Here is a 22359-nt window from a genome sequence, read left to right as displayed (position 1 = left end):
CACTCATTATGAGTCTGCTGTTTGTGATGGGAATGAGGGGAGATGGGCTGACTACTCATGGTGACTGAGGATTCCCCATGTGTCACACACTGTACTCATCCCCACAGGGGGAACACTCTCACCCCTACATCATGGGTGAGGGAACTAAGAGACCAAGACAGGTCTCTCAAGGTCCCCAGGTGGTCAGTGGGAGAGGCTGGATAAGAAGAGGCTGGATCTTCTAAATAAAAAATCTTATTTCACACATCTTCCTAACTCCAAATCTGAACAGCCCCTTTTACTAATCTCTTTAGTAAAGGAATCACAGAAGCCCCTTCTAACTCAGCAAACTTCATTTGATTGAGCCACAACCAAACATGTACCACAAGTCAGTAAGAAGGGTGGACAGTTTCTGATGCAACTTATGAGTCTCTCTGTTGTGGATTACACAGGAAAAGGCAGACTGAACAAATAAGGATAAAGGACTCATTGCTCCAACTGGGAAATGAGTTTAGCTGAAACATTCACTTTGCACCCTTGTAGGTGGGGTTTTAAAAACAAAACCTTAATATTAAAATATAAGAGGTATCAGCAAATATCAGATGAGAATTTTTAATGATTAGTTTTTCATAGTAGTAGGAAAATAATTTCATATTTTAATGATTAGTATTTCGTACTAATAGGAAAATAATTTCATACTAATAGGAAAATAATTAAAAGCCAAGCTCCTTAACTTCCTTTCACTGAAAGTACAGTTATATTTGAATTAGAAGATGTGAGCTTTAAAAGCCTGGGTAATGTTGTTTATAGAAAGAAATGAAGGCTAGGCAGAGGAAAGATGCTCACTCTCACTCACCATTTCTAACAGCTTCCCAACAGCCTTCTCCAAACGCTGCCCTCGGCAACCTCGACTTTTTGCTGGTGTTATTGGCTTGTGTCTTGCATTTGTAGGAACATCCAACTGGGAGGGCAAGGGTTCCAAGAGAAGAGGTGGTTCCAACAGAGCTCTGGCCAAGCCATTTATGGTCAGGGGAGTAGCCGAGTCGTTGGCCCATCCCTCAGGGGAGATGCTCTCCTGCTCCATGGCCACTGTGTATGGCCCGGGTCACCTACGCTCTCTGCTTTCATTTTCTGTCCTTTTTACTTTCAAGCTCCTTCCTTGGTTACATCTTCATCTCAGCGAAGAACTCAGAGCTGGTCCAAGACCTTGGTGGCTCCTGCAGCCAGCAGCTCTTTAGGAACAATGGGTTACACACAGGCTGAGTGAGGCTGGCCACTCCACCCCCAGTGGCCAGGCAGTGTCATTGATCACCATCCCAGCAATGAGGGAGTCAACACATCCCCAGCATTGATGAGGGGGTGCCTGGGGAATGGGGGCTGGAGCCTGCTCTGTGTTGGAGGCAGGGCTGTAGCTGCTTTAGGTGATGAGCATGAGGTTAGCCTCACCCTCATTCTTTTCTCTCATTTTGATGCAGAGCCTCACAGAGCTGGAGTCCAAGCCATTGACATGGACTGCCTTATATTTCTTATGAGTTCTCTGTTAGAAGTTTACTTCTTTAAAACAATGACGGGGTTGGAATCTCATGTCAACAAAACAACAAAATTAAAACGAACAATTTGGTCATTGCAATGAGTGCATTCATTCATTCACTCAACGAATCTTTAACTTCTCCATGTCAAGCATTATTCTGGGCTCTGTTCTGGGCTTGGTGATAAAGACAAATGAGGCCCCAACTCTAAGGGAATGTATGTTCCAGTGAGGCAGATAGACAACAAGTCAGAACAGGACAGGGAAAATCATTATGGAGGAGCAAGTGGGGTGTATAAGGGAAGAGAGCCTGGAGTGATGGGGAGCCAGCTGTCTCTGAGACGTGACATTTAAGATGCACCTGAAAAATAAGAAGAGAATTCCAGGCAGAGGGAACAGGAAATTCAAAGGCCCGGTTCTAAAGCAGGCTTGGTGTGCTGGGACAGGAGGGAGGCCAGTGAACCTGCTGGGAAGGTCCTGGAAGAGGTTAAAAGCAGAGTGAGTTAGGGGGCTGTGGTGTGAGCAGCAGGGCATAGTAAGATTTCCACAGTGCAGCAATGGGAAGATTTTCGGGGTTTTGAGGAGAGGATGATCTAAGTGGGGCTGACAATGATGACCTGCACTGCCTGGATTACAAGGGATACTAGGGTTAACTCAGACTCTGGTTAGCAGAGCGGTGACACCGGCTGCCCTGGGATAAGAGCAGTGGAAATGGAGAGCAGTGAAGGGGTTTTGTGGCTTATTGAGGAGGCAGAGGCAGTGAGATTTGATGATGGAAGAAATGTGAGGTGGGGAGGGAAGAAGGGAAGGGGAAGATTGGGATAAAGCCAATTCCTGGGGTTGGGATATAATAGAGGTGGAGGCACTATCTGTTTAGGCAGATGATCCTGGAAAATGGGGTGTGAGGATCCAGGCACTTGATGCCTTGCTTAACAAGACCAGCATGGCCTTTGCCTCATGGGGCTTCAGGTCCCCAAGACTCGATGAGGCTTAAACTGAATCCACTGGTGCCCGGAAGTCAGGGAGACAACACAGCTCAGAGACGCCTGTTTGGAATGCCTTGACCACACTTCTGGACCTGGTGTGGTCTTAGGCAAGTAAAGCAACTTCTGCCAACCTCTGCCTCAATCTATAGAGACAACATGTTTACAATACAGGTTACTAGACTATTTAAATCAGCACAACTGGTACAAATTGTGCTTCTATCTTTGCTTGGTGGGCATGAAATCACACCTGGACCAGAGATCTGGACCAAGGAACTGGTGTTGATGGCCCTGCCCTTTCTGGCTAAGCTGTCTGTCGATGGACAAAGCCAGCGAAGGCCTTTTTAACTCTGTCTTTGCTTTGCATCCACTGATCACCAACTCGTCCTCCAATGGACACGTTACTCCTTTGGAAGAATTGCTAAGAAAGTCAGTCAATGGGTGCTCTGGCCTAAGAGTCTGGGTCAGTCATGATTTTCCAGTCATAAGCATCAAAAGAGAAGTCTAATTTTTTTTCAGATGCCTAATCTTTAAGAAGAAATGAAATTGGTTGGGTGGGTGTAGGGATACCAACGGAAAGAAGAGAGGCCGGGGACCCCGGCTCTGGGTTGCTCCTGAGGCTTCAGCAGCAAGAACTCCTGGATGGTGCTCTCAGGACATCCTCCCAGGGAAAACCAGTCCTGAAGAAGCTCAGCCCTCTTGGCCCTTGATCAGGACTCTAGTTTCAGGAGGAGAATCTGATGTGTCTTGAGACAGGCTGGGGTCTGGGACCTGGGACCCCCTATTACAGTGCTTGCTTGCACCTGGACAAATGTCTCCTTGAGCAACCAAACACCAAGAAACCATAAGGAACTAAAAATAACTGTGTGCATGGGCAGCTGGGGCAAATCATGAACAACAAGATCCCAAAAGACCAAAAACCCAATTGCCACTTGTAAGAGAGCCCCCTTATAAGAACTGTGACCTTCAGTTTTAGAGGCCACATGTGGTTCTCAGGCTCAAAACCAGATGGAGAGAATTGCTGTGGGACAAAGGGAAGACGGCTACCAAGCCTAAGCCGTTACAGCAGCAACCATCTCCGCAACGTTCATGTTGTTAGATTTCCAGCCTGTCTAGGTCCAAGAAGTGGGGTGACTTTGAGGCCCTCTTCAGCTTTGCTCGTGACTTTCTGGGTCCAATAGGAGCCCTGTTCTGGAGCGAGGCTCTAGGTATTGACCAGATCATAGAAGGCCAGAGAGAAGGCCTCCCCTTTTGTACATGCTTCCCAAGTTCCTGTGACATTGGAGAAAAAGATCACCAAGAGGACTGAACTTGTCATACAAACCCAGGACACGTCAATAAATCCACATTCTTTAATGCAACAATTCTTTCTAGACATATGTTAGCTCCTTTCCACTTTCTTTTTGAAACTGACATTTCATGAAACATACAATTACACAAGATAAAAAATACAGTATTTATAGATAATGCTCTAAACGGTTTTTCTTTTTTTAAAGAAATCTTCTAGGCATTTGAGATTATTTTTCAGAAGTTCAGTCTATAAAGGAAACTTGAAAACCATCTGCCGAAGCTTAGGGAATACTTGTTCACACATTGAACAATGACAATACCATGAATTATCTGAGATTTATCAAATGGACCAGATTGATGGCAAACCCCAGGGTGATTTGCTAGTTAACAAGATTTTACAAATGATGTAACCAGGTTGAGCATTTCATGAGTAACATAAAACTTAACTTTAGGGGAAAACCGTCTTATGGTGAATCAATGCACAGCCTCCTTCTCTGGTTGGAGAAATTCCACAAGCTGAAGTTAATTCCAGATCTTCACCCCGCCCTGGGATCCAGGTTCTAGCATTTGCTAGACCAGATGACACTAGAATTGGACCAGGCTGAAGACCTGGACCCCAAGTGTTTCACTGGGTCGTCAAGAGAATTCTCTGAGCTGAAGTCAGCCTGCTTGGAGCTTTGCAACAGCCCCAAGGACAAAGCAGGCAGGGGTAACGTCCCGTGGGATGTGTACAGAAAGGTCACTGAGCATTTGGAAGAGCCAAGGCAGGGGCCTGGATCTTTCTGCTGAGTGGACTTTCTCTCATGAAGCCATCTGCTCAGTTCTTTGCAGAACCTGTGTTGTGTGTATGTCCTGTGAGTCTGAGCTTCCAGGGAAGCTGTCTGGCCAGCCGCAGCTGAATCAGAGCTTGTCTTTTCTGGGAATACGTCACTCACAGAAGGCCTAAAGAAAGGTTTTCATAAGCGTCTCATTGTTTCCAATTGTCCACAGGTTGATAATGGTTGAAGCTGTGTGTTTTTGAAAAATCATACTATAGAGAGAAAAACAAGTACCATTGTTTCAAGAGGGCAGCAAAGACAGAGGCAGAGCTGACTCTGTTTCTGACTCCCTCTCACTTTTCCAGGGAATTCATCAATCTTATTCAGACTTCTAAAGGCTGAAACTACAGAATTTTCAAGTCCTCGGCGAGAGACCCTTAACAGCCACCTTCTGCATCCTGATTTTGGTGTCAACTTTGAAGACCAGATGGGACAAAATAAAAGCCCCCAAACAAAAACTCAGAGAAATGGAATCCACCCTATGAGGCGGGTAAGACCTGAACCACATGACAAGCTGTTCCATGTGCTGAATCAAAGATCTTCCAAGACAGGGGCTGTGAAAGATCACAATATAAGAATGTAGGCTGAACCTCCCTCCAGGGCCAAGAAAGGCCAAGAGAGGCTTGGTAAAAGTAGACCCATAAAACACAAGGCTGGTCCAGGAGGGCCTATTCAGTCAAGCCTGTGGGTCAGCATTTATCACACTGCACTGATTAAGGCTCTGACAGTTGATCCTTTACATACATATATATATACAGACATATATTATTATTAATAATAATACTTTGATTTTTTTCTGTTTTAAGGAAAAAATATTCCCATGCATTTTTTTCTACCTTTCTTTGTATTCTTATTCTTTTATGTCTTTTTATTTTAACTCCCAGCAATCTTTTTAACTAGACATAGTCCTCTGGGGCCATATTCTGATTTTCAAAAATATCACCTTTAAATGTTTTGCAAATATTTTGTTTCAAATGATGTTGATTCATCCCCAGGGAGTTCTGGTGCTTGGGAGCAATTTCAGCTCTAAGCAAAAACCTTCTTGTGTGCGATCCTGTGTTCAATACCAACCACACAGGACTTATGGCTATGTAAACATTATTTTAAAATTATTCCAACATAAATACTCTTTTTTAAAGCTAACATACCACAGCTTTTAGCTCATAATGCCCATAGATGCCTTAATGAAATGCCATTCAAAACTACCTCACTGTTTAAAGTACACCTGGAGGTTCAAAAATTATGTAAACAACATCCTCTCCACTTCTCCAAAGCGAGTGCCAAATGTATTGAAAGTTGGTGACTGAACGCTAGTTAGTCTGAGTAAGTCACCAATGCACTCTTTAACCCAACCAGTTTCAGGAAGTTAGTCACAGGTAGACTTGTTCCACAAAGTGTTGATTCTTACATAACTTATAATTAACCAGCTTTCAATGATGTTCATGAGGAACCTCAATGGTCCCCCATAAGATGTCTTTGCACGTTTTGCAAATACAGTTTGCATTGGTTGTCAAGAGTGAAAATCAACCACAGCAAGGGCCTCCCAAGCTGGAGAAAGAGATATTATTGGCCCATGGAATCCCAAGGCCACGTGGAGTCTTCTCCAAGTCAGCGAGGGCAGGAGGACAAGTCAGGATGTCTTCTTTTCAGAAGACTAGGGACTCTCACCAGCAAATGTTCTGCTGAAGTCACAGAAGATGCCTTGGACCCTTAATGCAATTAGGGATGGGGAAACCCCAACATGGGCAAGGAGAGCTGAAGACACAGAGGACAAGTTGGGGGTCTCCTTGCTATGTGACAGTGATCCTCAAACACCAGCTTCCTCTGTACGATGCTTACTGCGATGCCTGTTTTAGTCCCAAAGCCCATATTCTAGGGCTTCTTGGGTGATGTGTCCCTGGCAGAGAGTTAATGTCTCCAGCCAAAGCTGTGAGGAACACGTGAGCTATGGCCAGTCTTTTATGCTCATTGCCCAGCGCTGGTGGAAGATGCCCCGAGTCTCCGAGACACGGTCAGCCTGCCTTACACCTACGGAAGCACATCCAGAAACAGCCACCCAAGGGTAGGCTTCTGCCTCATAGGAGCAAAGGGCAAGGAGAACAAACAGGCCAAGCTTAAATAGCCAGTGACATCAAATCTTAATCTTTAAAACTGCATGACTGGTAACACCGAGGCTGGAATCAAAGAAATATCTTCTCCCCTCCTTGTTCTGGCCAAATTCATCAGATACACACACTTCCAAGGCTAGATTTTGAGTTTTTGTTTGAGAATAATATTGTACACTGCTTTAGGGCAGATTCACAAGGTGCTATTGTTATAAAAACATTCTCAGTTCCTGTTTTTCAAGAACAACATTATTTCTTCATGTGTAGGGCATCCTGGAACTTGGTGCTGGTATACCGGGCATGAAAGCCTTTCTTGTTAATGGTGTCATCAGTGTGGAATCGAATCATCAGAGAATCCCCTGCAGAGTAGATTTCTTCCAATGGCTGAGGGAGGGAGAAAGGAAAACCAGGGGGACTTTAAGCCAGTTGGCTGTGGTTGGAGTATTAAAATAAGGAGGATGAGACAAAGACACAGGAGAGATGCTGAAGGGCATCAAAACAAGCTGTTTTTCAAAGAAAAGCTTTTCAAATTCTGCTCCCAAGAGCACCCCCACCTCCCCCGCCCGCCCCAGCTCTACTTTTCCAAAGACAATTCTAAATGCACAGCTCATATAGAATCTATTATTATTAAATGCATCAGTTAATTAAGTGCATCTAAGCACTTTCAAGGCTTCCCTGGTGGCTCAGATGGTAAAGAATCTCCCGCAATGCAGGAGACCTGGGTTTGATCCCTCCAAGATCCCCTGGAGAAGGGAATTGCAACCCACTACAGTATTCTTGCCTGGAAAATCCCATGGACAGAGGAGCCTGGCGGGCCACAGTCCATGGGGTAGCAAAAAGTTGGACATGACTGACTAACACACACACACTGAAGCATTTTCAGATTTCATCTCATGTAAAGTTACAGCTGCTATATAAGGCAGGCACTATCTCCATTCTATGCTTGAGAATCTAGTTGAAAATCTAGTTCACAACTTGATAGTCCCCAACCTCAGGTCTTCTGATTATAAAGTGTATATCATGAATCACCCAGCACTAGGGTCACCGCTGTGATGATCTCCCAGGAGATCTAAGACAAAGACCATCGTTGAGGCCTCTGTCTTGTCCAAGGACAAAACATGGGATGGAGTCGCCTCGTTTGACAGAAAGGTTTTGCCAGGTGGTAGGTGAAGGGGAGCCAGGATCCGAGGCAGCCATCTGCCAGATTCTAATGGAACCAAACTGGGCGTCCCATATATTTCAGTGCTCAGGACCCTTCAAAGTTTTCCTCCGCGTGTGGACCCCACAGTTTGAAAGCCTTTATCTCTCAAAGGTACTGCATCAGCTAAGCCACTGTGTGTCATCCTTTCTTTTTTGGAGGGTGAGAGAAGATGAAGGGAAATTATTCAAAGATCCATACAAAGGCCAGTTCGAGGTTCTGTTTAGCACACGCACTAATGACTCCAAAATGATTTATTGTAAGTTCGGCCAATTGCAAAGAGGCTTGAGTGATCAGCCCTGTAGGCGAAGGAAAAGACAGAGCTGGGAGCCCAGTGTGGGCAGTGCCCAGCATGATGTAGATGGAGGAGGACCAGGACACTGAACTGGTCTACGGTCTCACTGAGCGCCAACTCAGTGCCAGGCCCTATGGCAGGTTCTGGGGAAATAGTGATGAAAACAGGCCTGCCCTGTCTTGAGGAAGTGGCCCAGGAAAAAGATGATAATGAAAACAATCATAATGACCTTGAACATAACTAATGTTTATAGTTACAAGAGTGATTTGTAATTTGTATAAGCATTTGGTTTCTACGGGGGGAAAGAATTGGGAGTATATGGAATATACAAGAGGGTAATTAAAATTTTTTTTTTAAAAAGTCCTGAAGGCTAAATAAAAATGGGGGTGTGGGGAGATAAACCCTCTGCAAAAGTAAGACAAACCCTCTGCAAGAGTGAAGTGAAGTGAAAGTTGTGTGGGACTCTTTGTGACCCCCATGGACTATAAAATCCATGAAATTCTCCAGGCCAGAATACTGGAGCAGGTAGCCTATCCCTTCTCCAGGGGATCTTTCCCACTCAGGAATCAAACCGGGATCTCCTGCATTACCGGCGGATTCTTTACCAGCTGAGCTACCAGGGAAGCCCAGTCTGCAAAAATAGGCAGCCCTAAAAGGAAGATGCTCTTCCCTAGCTGGCCTCTGCATCAGGCCTTCCTGACCTGGTCCCCGTTACCTCCCAACCTCCTCTCCAGCTACCCTCCAGGTTTCCCTCTTTGCTGCAGCAGGATGGGCCTCCTGGCTGGGGCCCTAAGCAGCCGCAGGGCCCGCCAGGGCTGTGCCTCACGTGTGTTTACCCGCTCAGTTCATGCTCTGGGTCCCCACGGTGACCCCACCCCCGACCCCAAGCATCCCCAGAACTCACCCCGGAGCCGCAGAAGCGGCCGAGCCTGGGCGCCGTGCTGTCGTAGCCGTCGAACGCCTCCATGTAGTCGTAGCCGCAGTCGGCTTCCTCCTCCACCTCAAACGTGCGGAAGATCAACTCCACGCCATAGCCGTCCTCCGCCACGATCACCCAGTCGCAGCGGGCCTGGCTCGGGTAGTTGTTGTCCCCAAACTGGGCATGGGAATAGAGCTCTTTGGTCTGCACTTCGGCCTTCAGCCTGCCCCCACACTCTGGAGCAGAGAGAGAAGCACGATGCCCCCTCGGCACAGAGAGGGCACGCTGCACGCCGCGCACCCCACCCCCAGCAACCCCGTCTCTCTTCATACCCGTTTCTCTACGGGATCACGCAAGCCTCTTTGCAAGCCTCTTTGCAATTTCTTCTACAGGCCCGTTTTCTCTACAAAGCCTAGTGTTTGCTCTGTGCGAAAGGCCAGGCAGGTTTCATCACCCCATTTTGTTAGTCGCTCAGTCGTGTCCGATTCTTTGCAACCCATGGACTGTAGCCTGTCAGGTTCCTCTGTCCATGGAATTTTCCAGGCAAGAATACTGGAGTGGGTTGCCATTTCCTCCTCCTCCAAAAAAAAACCCATTTTACAGAGGAGTAAAAGAGATCCGGGAGTTTCCAGGGTTCACTGGGGAATCCAAATTAGCCCTTACATACAAACCCAGGACATATGTTCCTAGACTGAGCTGTAGGGAGCCTTGGGGAACACCGGAGATGCCATGATAAAAGCCTTTCCCTCTCTCCAGTTATGGATATATGGGGCCAAGGGATGGTTTGCCCTACTGGTCGCCGGGATGTTGTTGGATCTTTACCACTTTGCTGCCTGGAAACATGTGAAAAGGGCTCACTCCTGCTGACAGAATTACCGTAATCTGTTATTTTTGCCAGCAGAGGGCGCCAAAAGCGCATCAAAACTGCTGGTGAGGGCTCAAACCTGAAACCTCAGAATAGATCTGGCTTGCCTGATAGCTGGGCTTCCCTGATAGCTCCGCTAGTGAAGCATCTGCCCCCAATGCAGGAGACCCCGGTTCGATTCCTGGGTCAATTCCTGGAAGATCCTCATCCCCTGGAGAAGGGGTAGTCTACCCACTCCAGTATTCTTGGGCTTCCCTGATGGTCCAGACGGTGGAGGACGGCATGGCAACTTTCTCCAGTATTCCTGCCTGGAGAATCACCATGGACAGAAGAACCTGGTGAGCTACAGCCCATATGTCCCAAAGAGTTGGACACAACTAAGCAGCAGCATCAGGCACCTGTATTTGAGAGCCTGACCACAGGCTAGCTTCCAAAAACCCTCTGCAGGTGTTACAGTTGAGCTATGCCTCAAAATTTGGACTTGTATTCTGTAGCTTTAGCTTCTATTTTTTTTACTAGGATGGTAACTCTGGTTGGCCTGAGCCCATCCTACATAACACATGATAAAAATATGGACATGAGAGTGATGGGCCATTAGAGAGCAACGGAATTCTGAAGGTAAATTCCCCCACTGCAGTTCTCAGTGTGCCCCATGCCTCCTCCCCATGGTGCAGCTTCCACACTGTGCCGTAACCTTCGCCTTGCCCCGAGGTCCCCTACTCCCCTTCCCACCGCCCTCCCACCCCGCCCCGCTGGAGCTCCACATCCAGCCTGGCTCCAGTCCTGTCCAACTGCCAACTCTCAGCCCCATGTGCTCTGGCTTAGATTTTCTTCCAGGTCTGAGCTGTCTTTAGAAAATTTCAAATTCCTGAGACGTGGCTGGCAATGAAATGAGGGCTGAGCAGGGTAGGATGCCTCCCACCCATTCTGCCAGATCTCCTCTCCTCTTCCCACCTGCCCTGCCCCCTGGAGGCAGACCTCTGGGTCTACCTGGACGAGCCCCTTGGCGCCATGATCCTGCCACAGGCAGCACTAGCAGATCAGGGAGGAGAGAGGTCCGGGCACTAGTCCCAGGCCTCTCCTTGCCTGGTCACCACAGGCTGTGTCCTTTGACTGCAAGTCACAGCTCCTGTTTGGGGGCCCTCTGCTTGCCCGCTTCTGTCTCTAGGCTTCAGGAACTGACCCCCCGCCTCTGTCATTGAGGCCGATGGGAGTGACAGCCTTACATCTTAGCCATGGTTGCTGCACTGTCCCTGTGGTGTCCCCACATCCTGTCCACCCCTCTGTAAACAGTCCCTTAGTAGCTTCTCAAATAATGACTCCATCTGAGTATGCCCCTGTTTCCTGCAGGACCCTGAGCACCCACGCTCAGTCTGCAGGGACAAGAGGGTGAAGTCACTAGTCAGTGGCTTTTAAATGTCACCGGGGAAGTGGTGATACAGCCGTGAACAGCGGGGAGTTCGCGGCCAGGGTGAGCCAGGCTTCGAAGATGCTGGCTATCGCTTTGTCTCATCTGATTCATATTTTCTGGCTCTGGGGAAAAACTGGGAGGAGGGGCTGTTAAAGGGATCAGAAAACCTCACAGAGGTCATGATCATGATGGCAGACTTTGAGTGAGCCTCACTGCCGCTGCTTTGTCAGAGGGCAAGGATCAGAAAGTCAAGGTTGCTTCATGGATTCTAGTCTCAGGCTGTATGAGGGCAGAAGAAGGGGGCGACAGAGGATGAGGTGGTTGGATGGCATCACCAACTCCATGGATGTGAGTTTGAGCAAGCTCCCAGAGATGGTGAGAGACAGGGAAGCCTGGCATGCTGCAGTCCATGGGGTCGCAAAGATTCAGACACGACTTAGCGACTGAACAACAAGTCCCAGGCTGTACCCTTTAAGTGGCTAAAGAGCAGAGGCAATGTTCTTACTGACTTTCTTCTGTTTAACATGGTAAATAGTATAAGTTATAGGCATAAACATTTTCCTCCAAAGGGCTGATTAAGGCTGTTTATTTCAAGTGAGAAAAATAACGGGAAACAGAAACACTTTTCGTTTTTTGGAACTGGTTCTTGGAGGGTACAGAGGACTTCTTTCCACCATTCAGCACCCATACCCAGGGTTTCACAGACCAGCAAAATTACAAATAAAATTTTAAAGGGAGGGCGGGAGGAAGAAAGGAAGAGAGGTAAGAAGTGTGGCATCGAGAAAGGGGTGCTCACTTAATAGGTTGTCAAAGACATTAAAACAACCCTCCCCCCATGGCTGCTCAAGTTTCATTTTACAAGGGACACGTCATCACACACCTCCTGCCCCCACAATAGTCAGAATTAAAGGTGGTCCTTTCCCTGCCTTCATCACTCATTTGTCTCGGGTGCATATGGGGATTAGCTGAAGGCCAGGGCCCCAGCGCACGCACCTGTGCTGTGCACAGCCTGGAATCCTCTCCTCTGCACCGAGGCGTCCGAATAAAACCGGAGAAACAGGCTGCTGCCCGAAGCCACCACAGGGTCCGGCTTCTTGCTGCCGCAGAAACGGCCGAGGACGGGGGCCTGGCTATCAGGCCCGTCGTACAGTTCCAGGTGGTCGTAGGCACATTCCTGGTGCTGCTCGATCTCGAATTCATTAAACGTCTGGGGGTGAAAGAGCAGCGAGTGAGGCCAGGTCCTTTCAGCCGGGGTGGGTGCAGGCCCCCTCTCTGGGGACTCAAGGACACGCATCTGCCCAGCCAGCTGTGCGGGGGGCGTGGAGCCCATGGCGATGATGGTCACACTTGTGGTGAAGGTCACCACCTGGCCTCTTTTGGTCTCCAGAGCAACCCTGTGAGCTACTGCCACCATGACCCCTTGGAGGATAAGACAGCTGGGGTCAGAGACTGTCAACGCGTGTTGGCGTCTATGCTCCTCTGTCACGTCTCACGGCGTCTCCCTCACTTAACCATGAGACCAAGGTGTTTCCTCTGAGCCAGGTGCTGTTCTCAGTGTTTTGTAAGTAGTAGTCCTCACGACCTTGTGAGATGTCTACCGTGATAACCGCCACTTTACAGATGGGGAAACCGAGGCAAAGAGCTGTCGCATAACTTGCCCAAGGGTCACCCACTGGCAGAGCTGGGCCAGGACCAGGAGGTCAGGAGCCCCTGCCCTCAACCTCTGCACTTCACTATGCAGCCCCCTCAGCACAGATGACGTGAACGGCGCTTTGAGAAGTGCACGCTGCTCCACGTGTCATGATCAGAGAGGCTGGCCTGAGTTGAGTGTTTTCTTTCCATGCAGAGCCCTGCATTTTGTTACTTAATTCTGATGATGCTGTCAGGGAAGGGAAGGGCTACGACTATCTCCAGTGTGCAGAAGGGGAAACTGAGTCTTAGGGAAGTTAAGGGACCTGCCCATGCTTACACAGCTAGAGGACGGAGCTGAACTTGACTCCCAGGCAGCCTGACTCCAGACCACACTCCTAACCATCACTAGCCTGTACTGCCAGGGCAACCTCATAATTTCAGGCTGTGCGTTGGGCTCTGCAGCTCCAAATGTAGGCCTTCTCAGGCTCTGGGCAGATGACTGGCTGATGGCCTGCCTATGGCTACCAGGGGGATGGGACAAGGTGAGAGGAGACACTTTAAATGAAGACTTGGACCAAATGACAGAGAGGGAGAGAGAACATTAGCAGGAGGGGTTGGGAAGGAGTCTCAGTTCACATAAAGGGAGCTGGGGCAACAGGTCAGGGATGGAGGTAGAGAGGCAGAAATGGAGGGGCCACTGGCTTTTGTAAAGGTGTTAAACACACTTGAAATGGGAAAGATTCTTCACACTTACAGACAGGGAGGTGGGACCAGAGAGTGGGGGTAGGGATGTGGGCAGGAGTAAGAAAGGGAGGCCGGTGGTAACAGGGTGGGCAGGGCAATGGGAGGCAGATGGCAGGCCAGCGAGCTCCCCAAAGTTCATGGGATGCCCTGTGGCTGTCCCTATGCAGTCAGACACTAGCTTCTTGGCAGCAAAACGGTAGAGCGCGATCAATGCCCACTATCCACTTCCCAAGGAAATATTTAAGAACTAGCACGTATGTATGAGCCTCAGATAAACTGGAGGTCTGGGCTCACTCTGGCCACTGTGGTCGGTTGTTTTAGTTCTTCAGCACTGCAGAGAACAGGAAAAGACTTTGGGGGCAATTACTGAAATCCTGTGACCCCTCCACCGAAGCACCAGTTCCAAGAGTGCATATTGCCCGTTCCCAACCCCGGGGGGCGCCATTCCCCCGCCACTTCAGAGATTTCTGTTGCCGTGACGAACATCCTCCAGCAGATGGCAGCCTTTCTCCAACGCACTCGCTTTCATTCACCCTCGCCCAGATTCAAGGCTTCTGACTGACCCAGGAGAGCAACTGAGAGTGCTTACTACAGGGACAGCCATGCATAAGAGGTGCCCACATGAGCACGCTTGGTCAGGGACCCTGCCTTTACCCCCGATTCCCCAGGCCTGGCACAGAGAGACACCAGCACCTGCCACCCAGCTTGGGCGTGCGTTCACCCACCTGTCCTCCTCACTGCTCTCGCCAATAAACACCCATGTAAGTCTCCAGGTGGTCATCTGTTTATCATCACCTTCTCCTATGTTATCTCCCCTTCTCCCTGGAGATATGGTCCATAATTCAAGGGGACACTCATATATATTAATCCCAGGGGTCCATAATTCAAGGGGACATCCACATATACCTCAAGGTGACATCCATGTATATTCTGAAGAGTTTAGCAATCTCCAGAGTTAGTTAGAATGACCCATTTAAAAACTGTTTGTCTGCTGGAATACAGTTTCTCCAGAAAGCAAGAGGGTTTGTCTTACACTCCAGGATCTGGGAGTCCCTGGTGGCTGAGAAGAAAGACTTGTAGGAAAAACTCATTTCTCTTTTGCAATAACTGAGCATAGTATGCAGACTACCACAATCATATGCACGGATAGGACTTTAAAGAAAGGCTTGTGTGTTAGTGTGTTAGTTGCTCAGTTGTGTCTGATTCTTGCCGACCCCATGGACTGTGTAGCCCACCAGGGTTCTCTATTCATGGAATTCTCAAGGCGAGAATACTGGAGTGGGTCGCCATTCCCTTCCCCAGGGGATCTTCCCAACCCAGGGATTGAACCGGGGTCTCCTGCATTGCAGGCAGCTTCTTTATCATCTGAGCCACCACGGAAGCTCAAAGAAAGGCTTGGAAGATACGTATGTTTAATTCAAGAGAGAATTAGCATACATAACTTAATCTCCTATTGTTAATTAGCTAACAACAGTGAGGTGTTAAGTGCTTAGTGGCTCAGTCATGTCCAACTCTTTGTTAATGGGAAAAATGTAAGTTGTAGAGGAATATGAATAATACAGTACTTTTGAGAAATGTGAGCAAGAAAAGGATATATGTTTTTTTCCTGTGCATAAAAACACAGAAATTTCTGGAAGAATTCAAAAAAATGTTCAGAAAAGTAATTACTAGAGTGAGCATGAAGGTCTGGAAATTTGGTTTTCACTTTCCAACTCTCTGATTGACTATATTTATTTTATATCTTGAGAATGTATCATTTGGTAAAATATAACTGCAAACAACAGAATCACAAACAACACCTCAAGTCTGTGTAAAGGGTGCCAGTTCAAAGCGACACCACTGTGAACAGGTGCTGTTTACACAGTGTTGCCCACCCACCACCCTGTGCTGATGGCTTAGGTACATCCTCTTTTTTAATCTGCACAACAGCTACTTGAGGTAGGTTTAACTAGCAGCCCCATTTTTTGGAATACAAAACTGAGTCCTGGAAATGTTGACTAACATCACCAGGTTTCAGAGCCGGGCAGAGGCAGAGCAGAGACCCAGACCCATGTCGGTCTGACACTGAGATCTGTGCTGTTCATAGACTTTGAAAATAACTCACGAGTTTCACCCTGTGGCCCGCGGTTGAAGAGATGTTCCAGGTGCACTCTCTCCGGCTCGGGTACTTGTCAGGCCAGTTGGGGCTCACCAGGGACCCCTCTGCAGTGCTGATCTTGTGTACACAGCCGGCTGGGGACAGGCAGAGAGAGAGAGAGAGGTAGCTCTCTTGTGGGCAGCAGAAGAGGTGTTCTGGAAGAGTCTCCTCCCCGAGCTCTTGTCACATGGTCATTGAATGTGGGGGCAGAGGCTGGCCTGAATCAAGGGTTCCCCGGCTCAGAGATCTGCTGATGTATTTTCCTTCGCTACCTTCCTGGAGCCAGGTCATCTTTCTAACTATTGCTATTTGCATTGCAGTTGTCATTGGAAATATGGTAGAGTTGGTTAAGACCACAGGCCCTGGGGTCAGAGGGGCCTCAGCTCAAGTCCTGGTTCCACTGCATACAAGCTGGGGGACTTTGGGAGCTTCTGTAAGCCTTGGTGTCCTTGTTTGTAAAAGGAGTGCCAACCTTTGGAGGGGGTGGTGCTTGGATTAAATGAGATAATGCATGTGAAAGGCGCGGTGAGTACTAACAAAGGTCTCCATCACCATGCCTTCTGTCTTTTAGTTTCCAAAGTAGTTTCAATTGGAGGCTACAGATGTTGCCCTGGTTACCATGCTATTTGCAAAGAGTGGTGCTAGGACTTGCTCAGTAAGTAGCATTTTGGCCAATAGCTAGAATTTGTCTCCCTCTGTGTTGAGCGCTGTGGTAAGCACTTTGATTGCATTCTCTCATTTAATCCTTTCCACCTTCTAATTGAGAAAATAAGCTGAGAGAAGGCAAGCAACCTGTTGGTCAGGGGTGGAGCCAGGTCTGCCTTTGCTACTGCTGACTGGGGAGGAGAGGACCCTGAGGAGGCACCGCTGCTGCCTCCTAGGCTGCAGATTGTGGGCGTGTGTGTTTGTTTGTAGGGGGCACTTCAGGCTGAGGCAGCTGGAGGGGGCTGTGTGCAGGTTCCACCTCCTTGCTGCCTCTGCTCTGCAGCCATGAGGAGAACAGGTGCCAACAGGGCAACAGTTCAGACACGGGGTGTCTGCTCCTGGACGCCCCATCCCCCGATGGGGACCCATTCCGTTCACGTGATGGGACCTTAGCTGACTTTATAATCCTCCCGGCCTCCCCCGCACCACAGGGGCTAGATGAAGGTTTTTTTCTTTTTTTAATTTTTTTTTAAGTTCCAGAATGACAGTTCCTTCAAGTTCTTCCAACCCACCTTTCAACCCAACCTGTGACTGCCTGTGTCCAGGTCAGAATGCTGGCCTTGAGAAGATGTTTGAGCCCATTCTTTAATTCTTTATTTAGCTCATTTTCCAGGGAGGCCCTGGCCAGCCTGAATCCCCTGTCTGAAGTGCTTGTCCCAGATGGGCCATGAAGTCTTCACCTCTTCCCTTCCCTGCTGTGCACGCAGGGCTTTGTGGTGGGGCCAAGGCCAGCAGCCTTGTGTGTTTATGGAGATGCTCAAACTCCCTTTGCAGGGTGGAGTAGGAACACAAGGAAGGCCTTCCTCAGAGTGGCTGGACATCAAAAGCCATCTGGCTCTGAAGGACTCTCAGGAGCAAATGCAGCAGGGAACAAAGTCTTCCCCAAATTCTGTTTTACTACACTCGTGCAGGGTAAATAAGATAACGATAGATAGCTGATATCTATTGACATTTCAAGTGCTTACTATGTGTCAGCCTATGTGAAATACTTGCTAAGCATTCTCTCATTTAACACTCACAAAAACTTTAAGAAGGAGGTATGTTTAGTCCTTTTTAAACAGAAGAGGAAACTGAGGCTCAGAGAGGTTAAGTCACTTGCCCAAGGTCACACAGCTAGTAAGTAGCAGAGCCAAGATTTAAACCTTGGAGGTCTGATTCTGGAACCTGGGGTTTAACTTCTTTGCAATAATAAGTGTAGAAGAGCACTTGAGGACCCCTACAAGCCCCCTGAAGGAGTGACTACCCTGGAAGAAATCACTCATGAGCAGGAGGCTGGGAGAAGGGAAGGCAGGCAGAAGCTGAGCCTCATTTCTGGTCTTGGCCAACCGGGGAAGAAGCGCCCCTGGCTCTTGAGCGTGGGTATACTCGGGCAGCCAAGGTGACCCCCCCACCCTGACCCCGGCCATGGTCCAGCCTCACCCTCTTTGCAGTCCTGCCCATTCTCATGGAGCCGGTAGCCGTTCCTGCACCTGCACAGGTAGCTCCCAAAGGTGTTGACACACTCGTGCTGGCAGCCGCCGTTGTCCTTGGCACACTCGTCCTTGTCTGTGGAGATCAACGGACTATCCTAAGGGGAACCACCAACATGGAAGCGCTCCTTACAGCTCAAGACCCCGCTCAAAAGGAGCCTCCAAGAACCACCAACTTGGGAGCGTTCCTCACAGCCCAGGGCCCTCGCTCAAAAGGAGCCTCTGCCAGGGAGCCTCCCTGATCATCCCCAAGGCTGATTATTCTCCGAGGGGGAGGGTGGGGCAGCATTCCTTGGGCATGACCTGGCCCTGTATATTCTGAATTCCCCATGCTCCTAAAGCACTTTATGTGTACATGTGTCTCCACTCCTGCTCCCCACCCAAACCAAGGAGCTCCCTAAAGGATAGGTTAATATTAGTAATAATATTAACAATAAAAAAAGAGCTACCGTGAATTATTTACTATGTGATGGAGACTGATCACTCTATACTATACTCTCTGGGCTTCGAGGTGGCGCTAGTGGTAAAGAATCTGCATCCCTGGGGTGGGAGAGAGGTTCAAGAAGGAGGGGATATTTGTATACATATAGTTGATTCATTTCATTGTACAGCAGAGACAATATTGTAAAGCAATTATACTCCAATTAAAAAAAGAATTAACTCCACCACTAATGAAAAAAAAAAAAAAAAAAGAATCTGCATCCAATGCAGGAGACATGAGATGTGGGTTCGATCACTGGGTAGGGAAGATCCCCTGGAGAAGCGTATGGCAACCCACTCCAGTATTCTTGCGTAGAGAATCCCTTGGACAGAGGAGCCTGGTGGACTACAGTCCATAGGATTGCAAACAGCTGGACACAACTAAAGCAACTTAGCACATACTCTCTATATGACCTAACTTAATTGTTACACAACCTTAGGAGGGAGGTGCCTGTGTCCCCATTTTACAGGTAGGGAAACTGAGGCTGAGACCACTAATGTGCCCAAGGTTACTCAGTGAGCAAGCAGCCGGTGTGACCTGGAGGCCTGGGCTCTTCTTATTCCACAACTCCACGCCTCCTCCTGCCTGCGGAGCAGATAAGCCTGTGAGCCGTGTGCCCACAGCCCAGTGCCAGCCCTGCTCCTCTGCTTCCAGCTATTGTGACCTTGAGGAATCCTTGACCTCTGTGCCTCAGTTACCTCACCTGTAAAATGGAGTCAGTCATGGTGTCCTTACCTCATAGGGTTGTTGAGGGGAGAAAATGAATTAGCATAAGAAAAAAACACTTAGAACAGTGTCCAGCCCCATGTCACTGTTAATTTTTATATATTATCATGGATGGACTCAAGCATTAGCTGCTGTCGTCACTGTGGTTCCTGTGCCTCAAGCCAGCACAGTGTGCAGCCTTTGCCTAAGCCAGCTTCCTCCCCTACTAACCGAGGGTCAGCCTCCACCAAGGATAACCTCGGGGCTCAGGTGCCTCCCTTTGCTCTGTACCCTCTGCCTACTGCCAGTAATGGGTCACCAAACACTCGGTGTTTTAGTCTCTGATTCCATGAGGACAACTAAGAATCCTTAAAGGACCCTTAACAAATAAAGAATTGAAGACCACCCAGCACTTCACTACTGGAACCAGGGGCTACAAAGAGACAAGCCAAGCTCTTCTTCAAGCCCTTTGGGGGAGTCCAGCCTTTCCCACACCTCAATTTCAGACCTCTGGCCCCCAGAGCTGTGAGAGACAACATTTCTGTTGTTTTAAGCCACCCAGCGTGTGGTCATTTGTTTCAGCAGTCCTATAATAATATCTAAAACCCGGACCGAGGCAGAGACACTGTGAGGGCAGGGGCAGCGGACAGAGAGGGGTAGGCGGGTGCCCTGAGGCTGGGAGCCTGCAAATCCCTGTCTCCCTCAGTCTGTGGTCTTGCCCCCAAACCCGCACACCTGAGAAGAAGTGGGCCCTGAAGCCGCGTTTGGAGACCGTGTTGTCAGACTTGAACTCCACACGCATGTTGTTGCTCTGTGAGGTGATGACCTCGGGCGTCTCAGAGCCGCAGAACCTGCCGTGCAGCCTGGCATCAGGGGACAGGCCGCTGCGCACCTCCACGAAGTCATACTTACACACCTGCAAGGGAGCGCCGTGGGGAGCCGCTGGGGGCTCCCACTTCCCTCCCCCCAGGCCCCGGCCCCCTGCAGGACCCCCTTCCTTAGAGCTGCACCCTCCAGGTGAGCAGATGGGTTTGACTGGGTCTGGCAGGAGGGTCCTCTCGACTCTCACTGGGATCCCTCCAGCCCCAGGTGCAGACAGCGGGCACGTCGGACCTGCTCTCCAGCAGTGGGCTCTGCCTGGGCCTTGGCTGGCTGATGCAGTCACCCCATGACCACTGCCCACGGGAGGGAGTGGGCTGTTTATTCCACCCTGGTCCCCAGATGCATCTCACCCCCTCCATTCTTCCCAGCTGGACACTAAGCCCCAGATTCCTACCCCAGGGGACATACCTGTCCTGACCACCTCCCACTCCCAAGACCCCCCTCCTCCTCTCCTGTCCTGCTTCTCCTTGGATTTATCGGTGATGAGAGGACCAGAGCACTCCATCTGCCAAGGGTGTGCAGTTGAAGTCGCCTCGACAAACACCCCAGATTCCGCAGCTACAACTCCATGACCCTTGGAAGCCACCTCCCTGCCTGCTTATCCCCTCCCCAGTTCCCAGCCCTGGGTCACATCCCAACAAGCATCCCCAGTCAATCAGAGCCTGGACACATACATCATTGCCTTCCAGTTCAAACACTTCAAACTGAAGGGAGATCCGGTACTGGGCGGGGGCCACCACTTGCCAGACACAGTTTTTGTTCATAGGGTACTCCTTCGGCCACCCAGGACTGGTGATGGTTCCATTCAGCTTGGTAATGAAACCGCCACAGGCCACTGCACGGGGGGAGAGAAGCAGGATTCATTTGGTTTTAGTTCCAAGTGACTGCGATTTCCCCCAAGCAGCAATAAGCCCTGCTGTTCTTTAATAACATCAACAACAACAAAAAATAGACAATCTGAACTGATTAATTCACGTCCTTCCTTCTGGTCTGTTTCAACTAAGGCTTTGGAGGGATGGAGTTGAGGACAAGTCTTTACTGCTTTTTAAAAAGAAGATGAGGCATCTGTGCTTACCTCTCAGGGGCATAGTTGAGGACTTCACATGACTTGGGCCAAGAAATGTTTGCACCAAGCTATGCGATGTCCCTGGCTTCCATGAACAGGCAGAGTCATGCAGGTGGGCAAGGGAAACACCGCCAGCCAGGTTGGAATGAAATGAATGAAATGCGCTATTTGTCGTGTCACACCGAACTGCTCACAGTTATTCTTTGTTTTCATTTTCCATCTTTATAATCATGTGAATTTCACATGGTCACAGAAGAAAATGAAATTCCATGATTCCATTTGCTCAGTTGCTGGGGTGGAGTCCGATAAAGTCATCTCGCGTTTGTGGCCTTATCGAGTTGTTTTTCCCTCCAGGAAGGAGGTGAATCATCGCCCACAATTGTTTCTTCACAGCCGACCAGCTGCCCCATCTCCATCTGTTCCCCTTCTCCTAAGACTTGTCCCCCATCCCCTCTCACTCCAGCTTGGCAGGTCCAATACTAACCTTCACAGGCCTTCCTGTCAGCGGCCAGCTCGTAGCCAGGCTCACACACACACTTGTAGCTGCCCAGAGTGTTCACGCAGCGCTGCTCACACCCGCCGTGATCTGGCCAGGAACACTCATCCACCTCTGTTGGGGAGGAAGGTGACCCTGGTTAAGTCATCAAACAGCTGTCGGGCCTGTTCCCCATTGTGGTCCACATCCCAGGATTCCCTCTAAGAACAAGAACAGCTCCCCGTGCCCGCCTTCCAAGGAGTCCCCCGTCCATAGAAACTGGCAGCAGCTACAGCAGCGAGTGAGTCTTGACGGCACGCGAGAGTAACCTGCTGGCAGGAAACAGGACTCCTCCGAGAGATGATCGGGCCTGGATAACTTGGATAACTGTGGTCTTTGAAGAGTTTAATCAGCAGTGTTTGTTTGTTACCTTAATAAATCTCAGAGCTTCCATACCAAAGATGATCGACTTCAATGCCATTAAACTGGGGCCCCCTCCATAAATGTGGAACTTCTCAGGACATTAAGCAAAGGGTAAGGACCAAGAGCAAGGTGGAGCAGTGGTTAAGAATCCACCTGCCAATGCAAGAGACACGAGTTCGAACCCTGGGTTGGGAAGATCCCCTGGAGGAGGAAATGGCAAACCACTCCAGTACTTGCCTGGAGAATTCC

At 49.2% G+C, this 22359-nt stretch overlaps 1 protein-coding gene across 1 annotated transcript in view; it reads right to left on the bottom strand.

Moving 5' to 3' along the window:
* Positions 1-6847: 6847 nt before the first annotated feature.
* Positions 6848-22359, bottom strand: part of TLL2 (tolloid like 2) — a 137299-nt gene continuing 121787 nt past the window's right edge. Inside the window, exons 14-21 of the mRNA XM_081551123.1 lie at positions 21697-21822; positions 20821-20981; positions 20000-20180; positions 18029-18154; positions 15872-15999; positions 12385-12598; positions 9101-9351; positions 6848-7087 (exon numbers count right to left, since the gene is read on the bottom strand). Of these exons, the coding sequence (XP_081407249.1) occupies positions 6953-7087; positions 9101-9351; positions 12385-12598; positions 15872-15999; positions 18029-18154; positions 20000-20180; positions 20821-20981; positions 21697-21822 (1322 nt within the window). The 3' untranslated portion in view covers positions 6848-6952. The remainder of the gene's footprint in view (positions 7088-9100; positions 9352-12384; positions 12599-15871; positions 16000-18028; positions 18155-19999; positions 20181-20820; positions 20982-21696; positions 21823-22359) is intronic.

This window comes from Giraffa tippelskirchi, chromosome 2 (assembly GCF_054371585.1).
Source record: "Giraffa tippelskirchi isolate mGirTip1 chromosome 2, T2T-mGirTip1v1.2.pri, whole genome shotgun sequence".
Lineage (NCBI taxonomy): Eukaryota > Metazoa > Chordata > Mammalia > Artiodactyla > Giraffidae > Giraffa > Giraffa tippelskirchi.
This window is presented reverse-complemented; position numbering and strand designations above follow the sequence as displayed.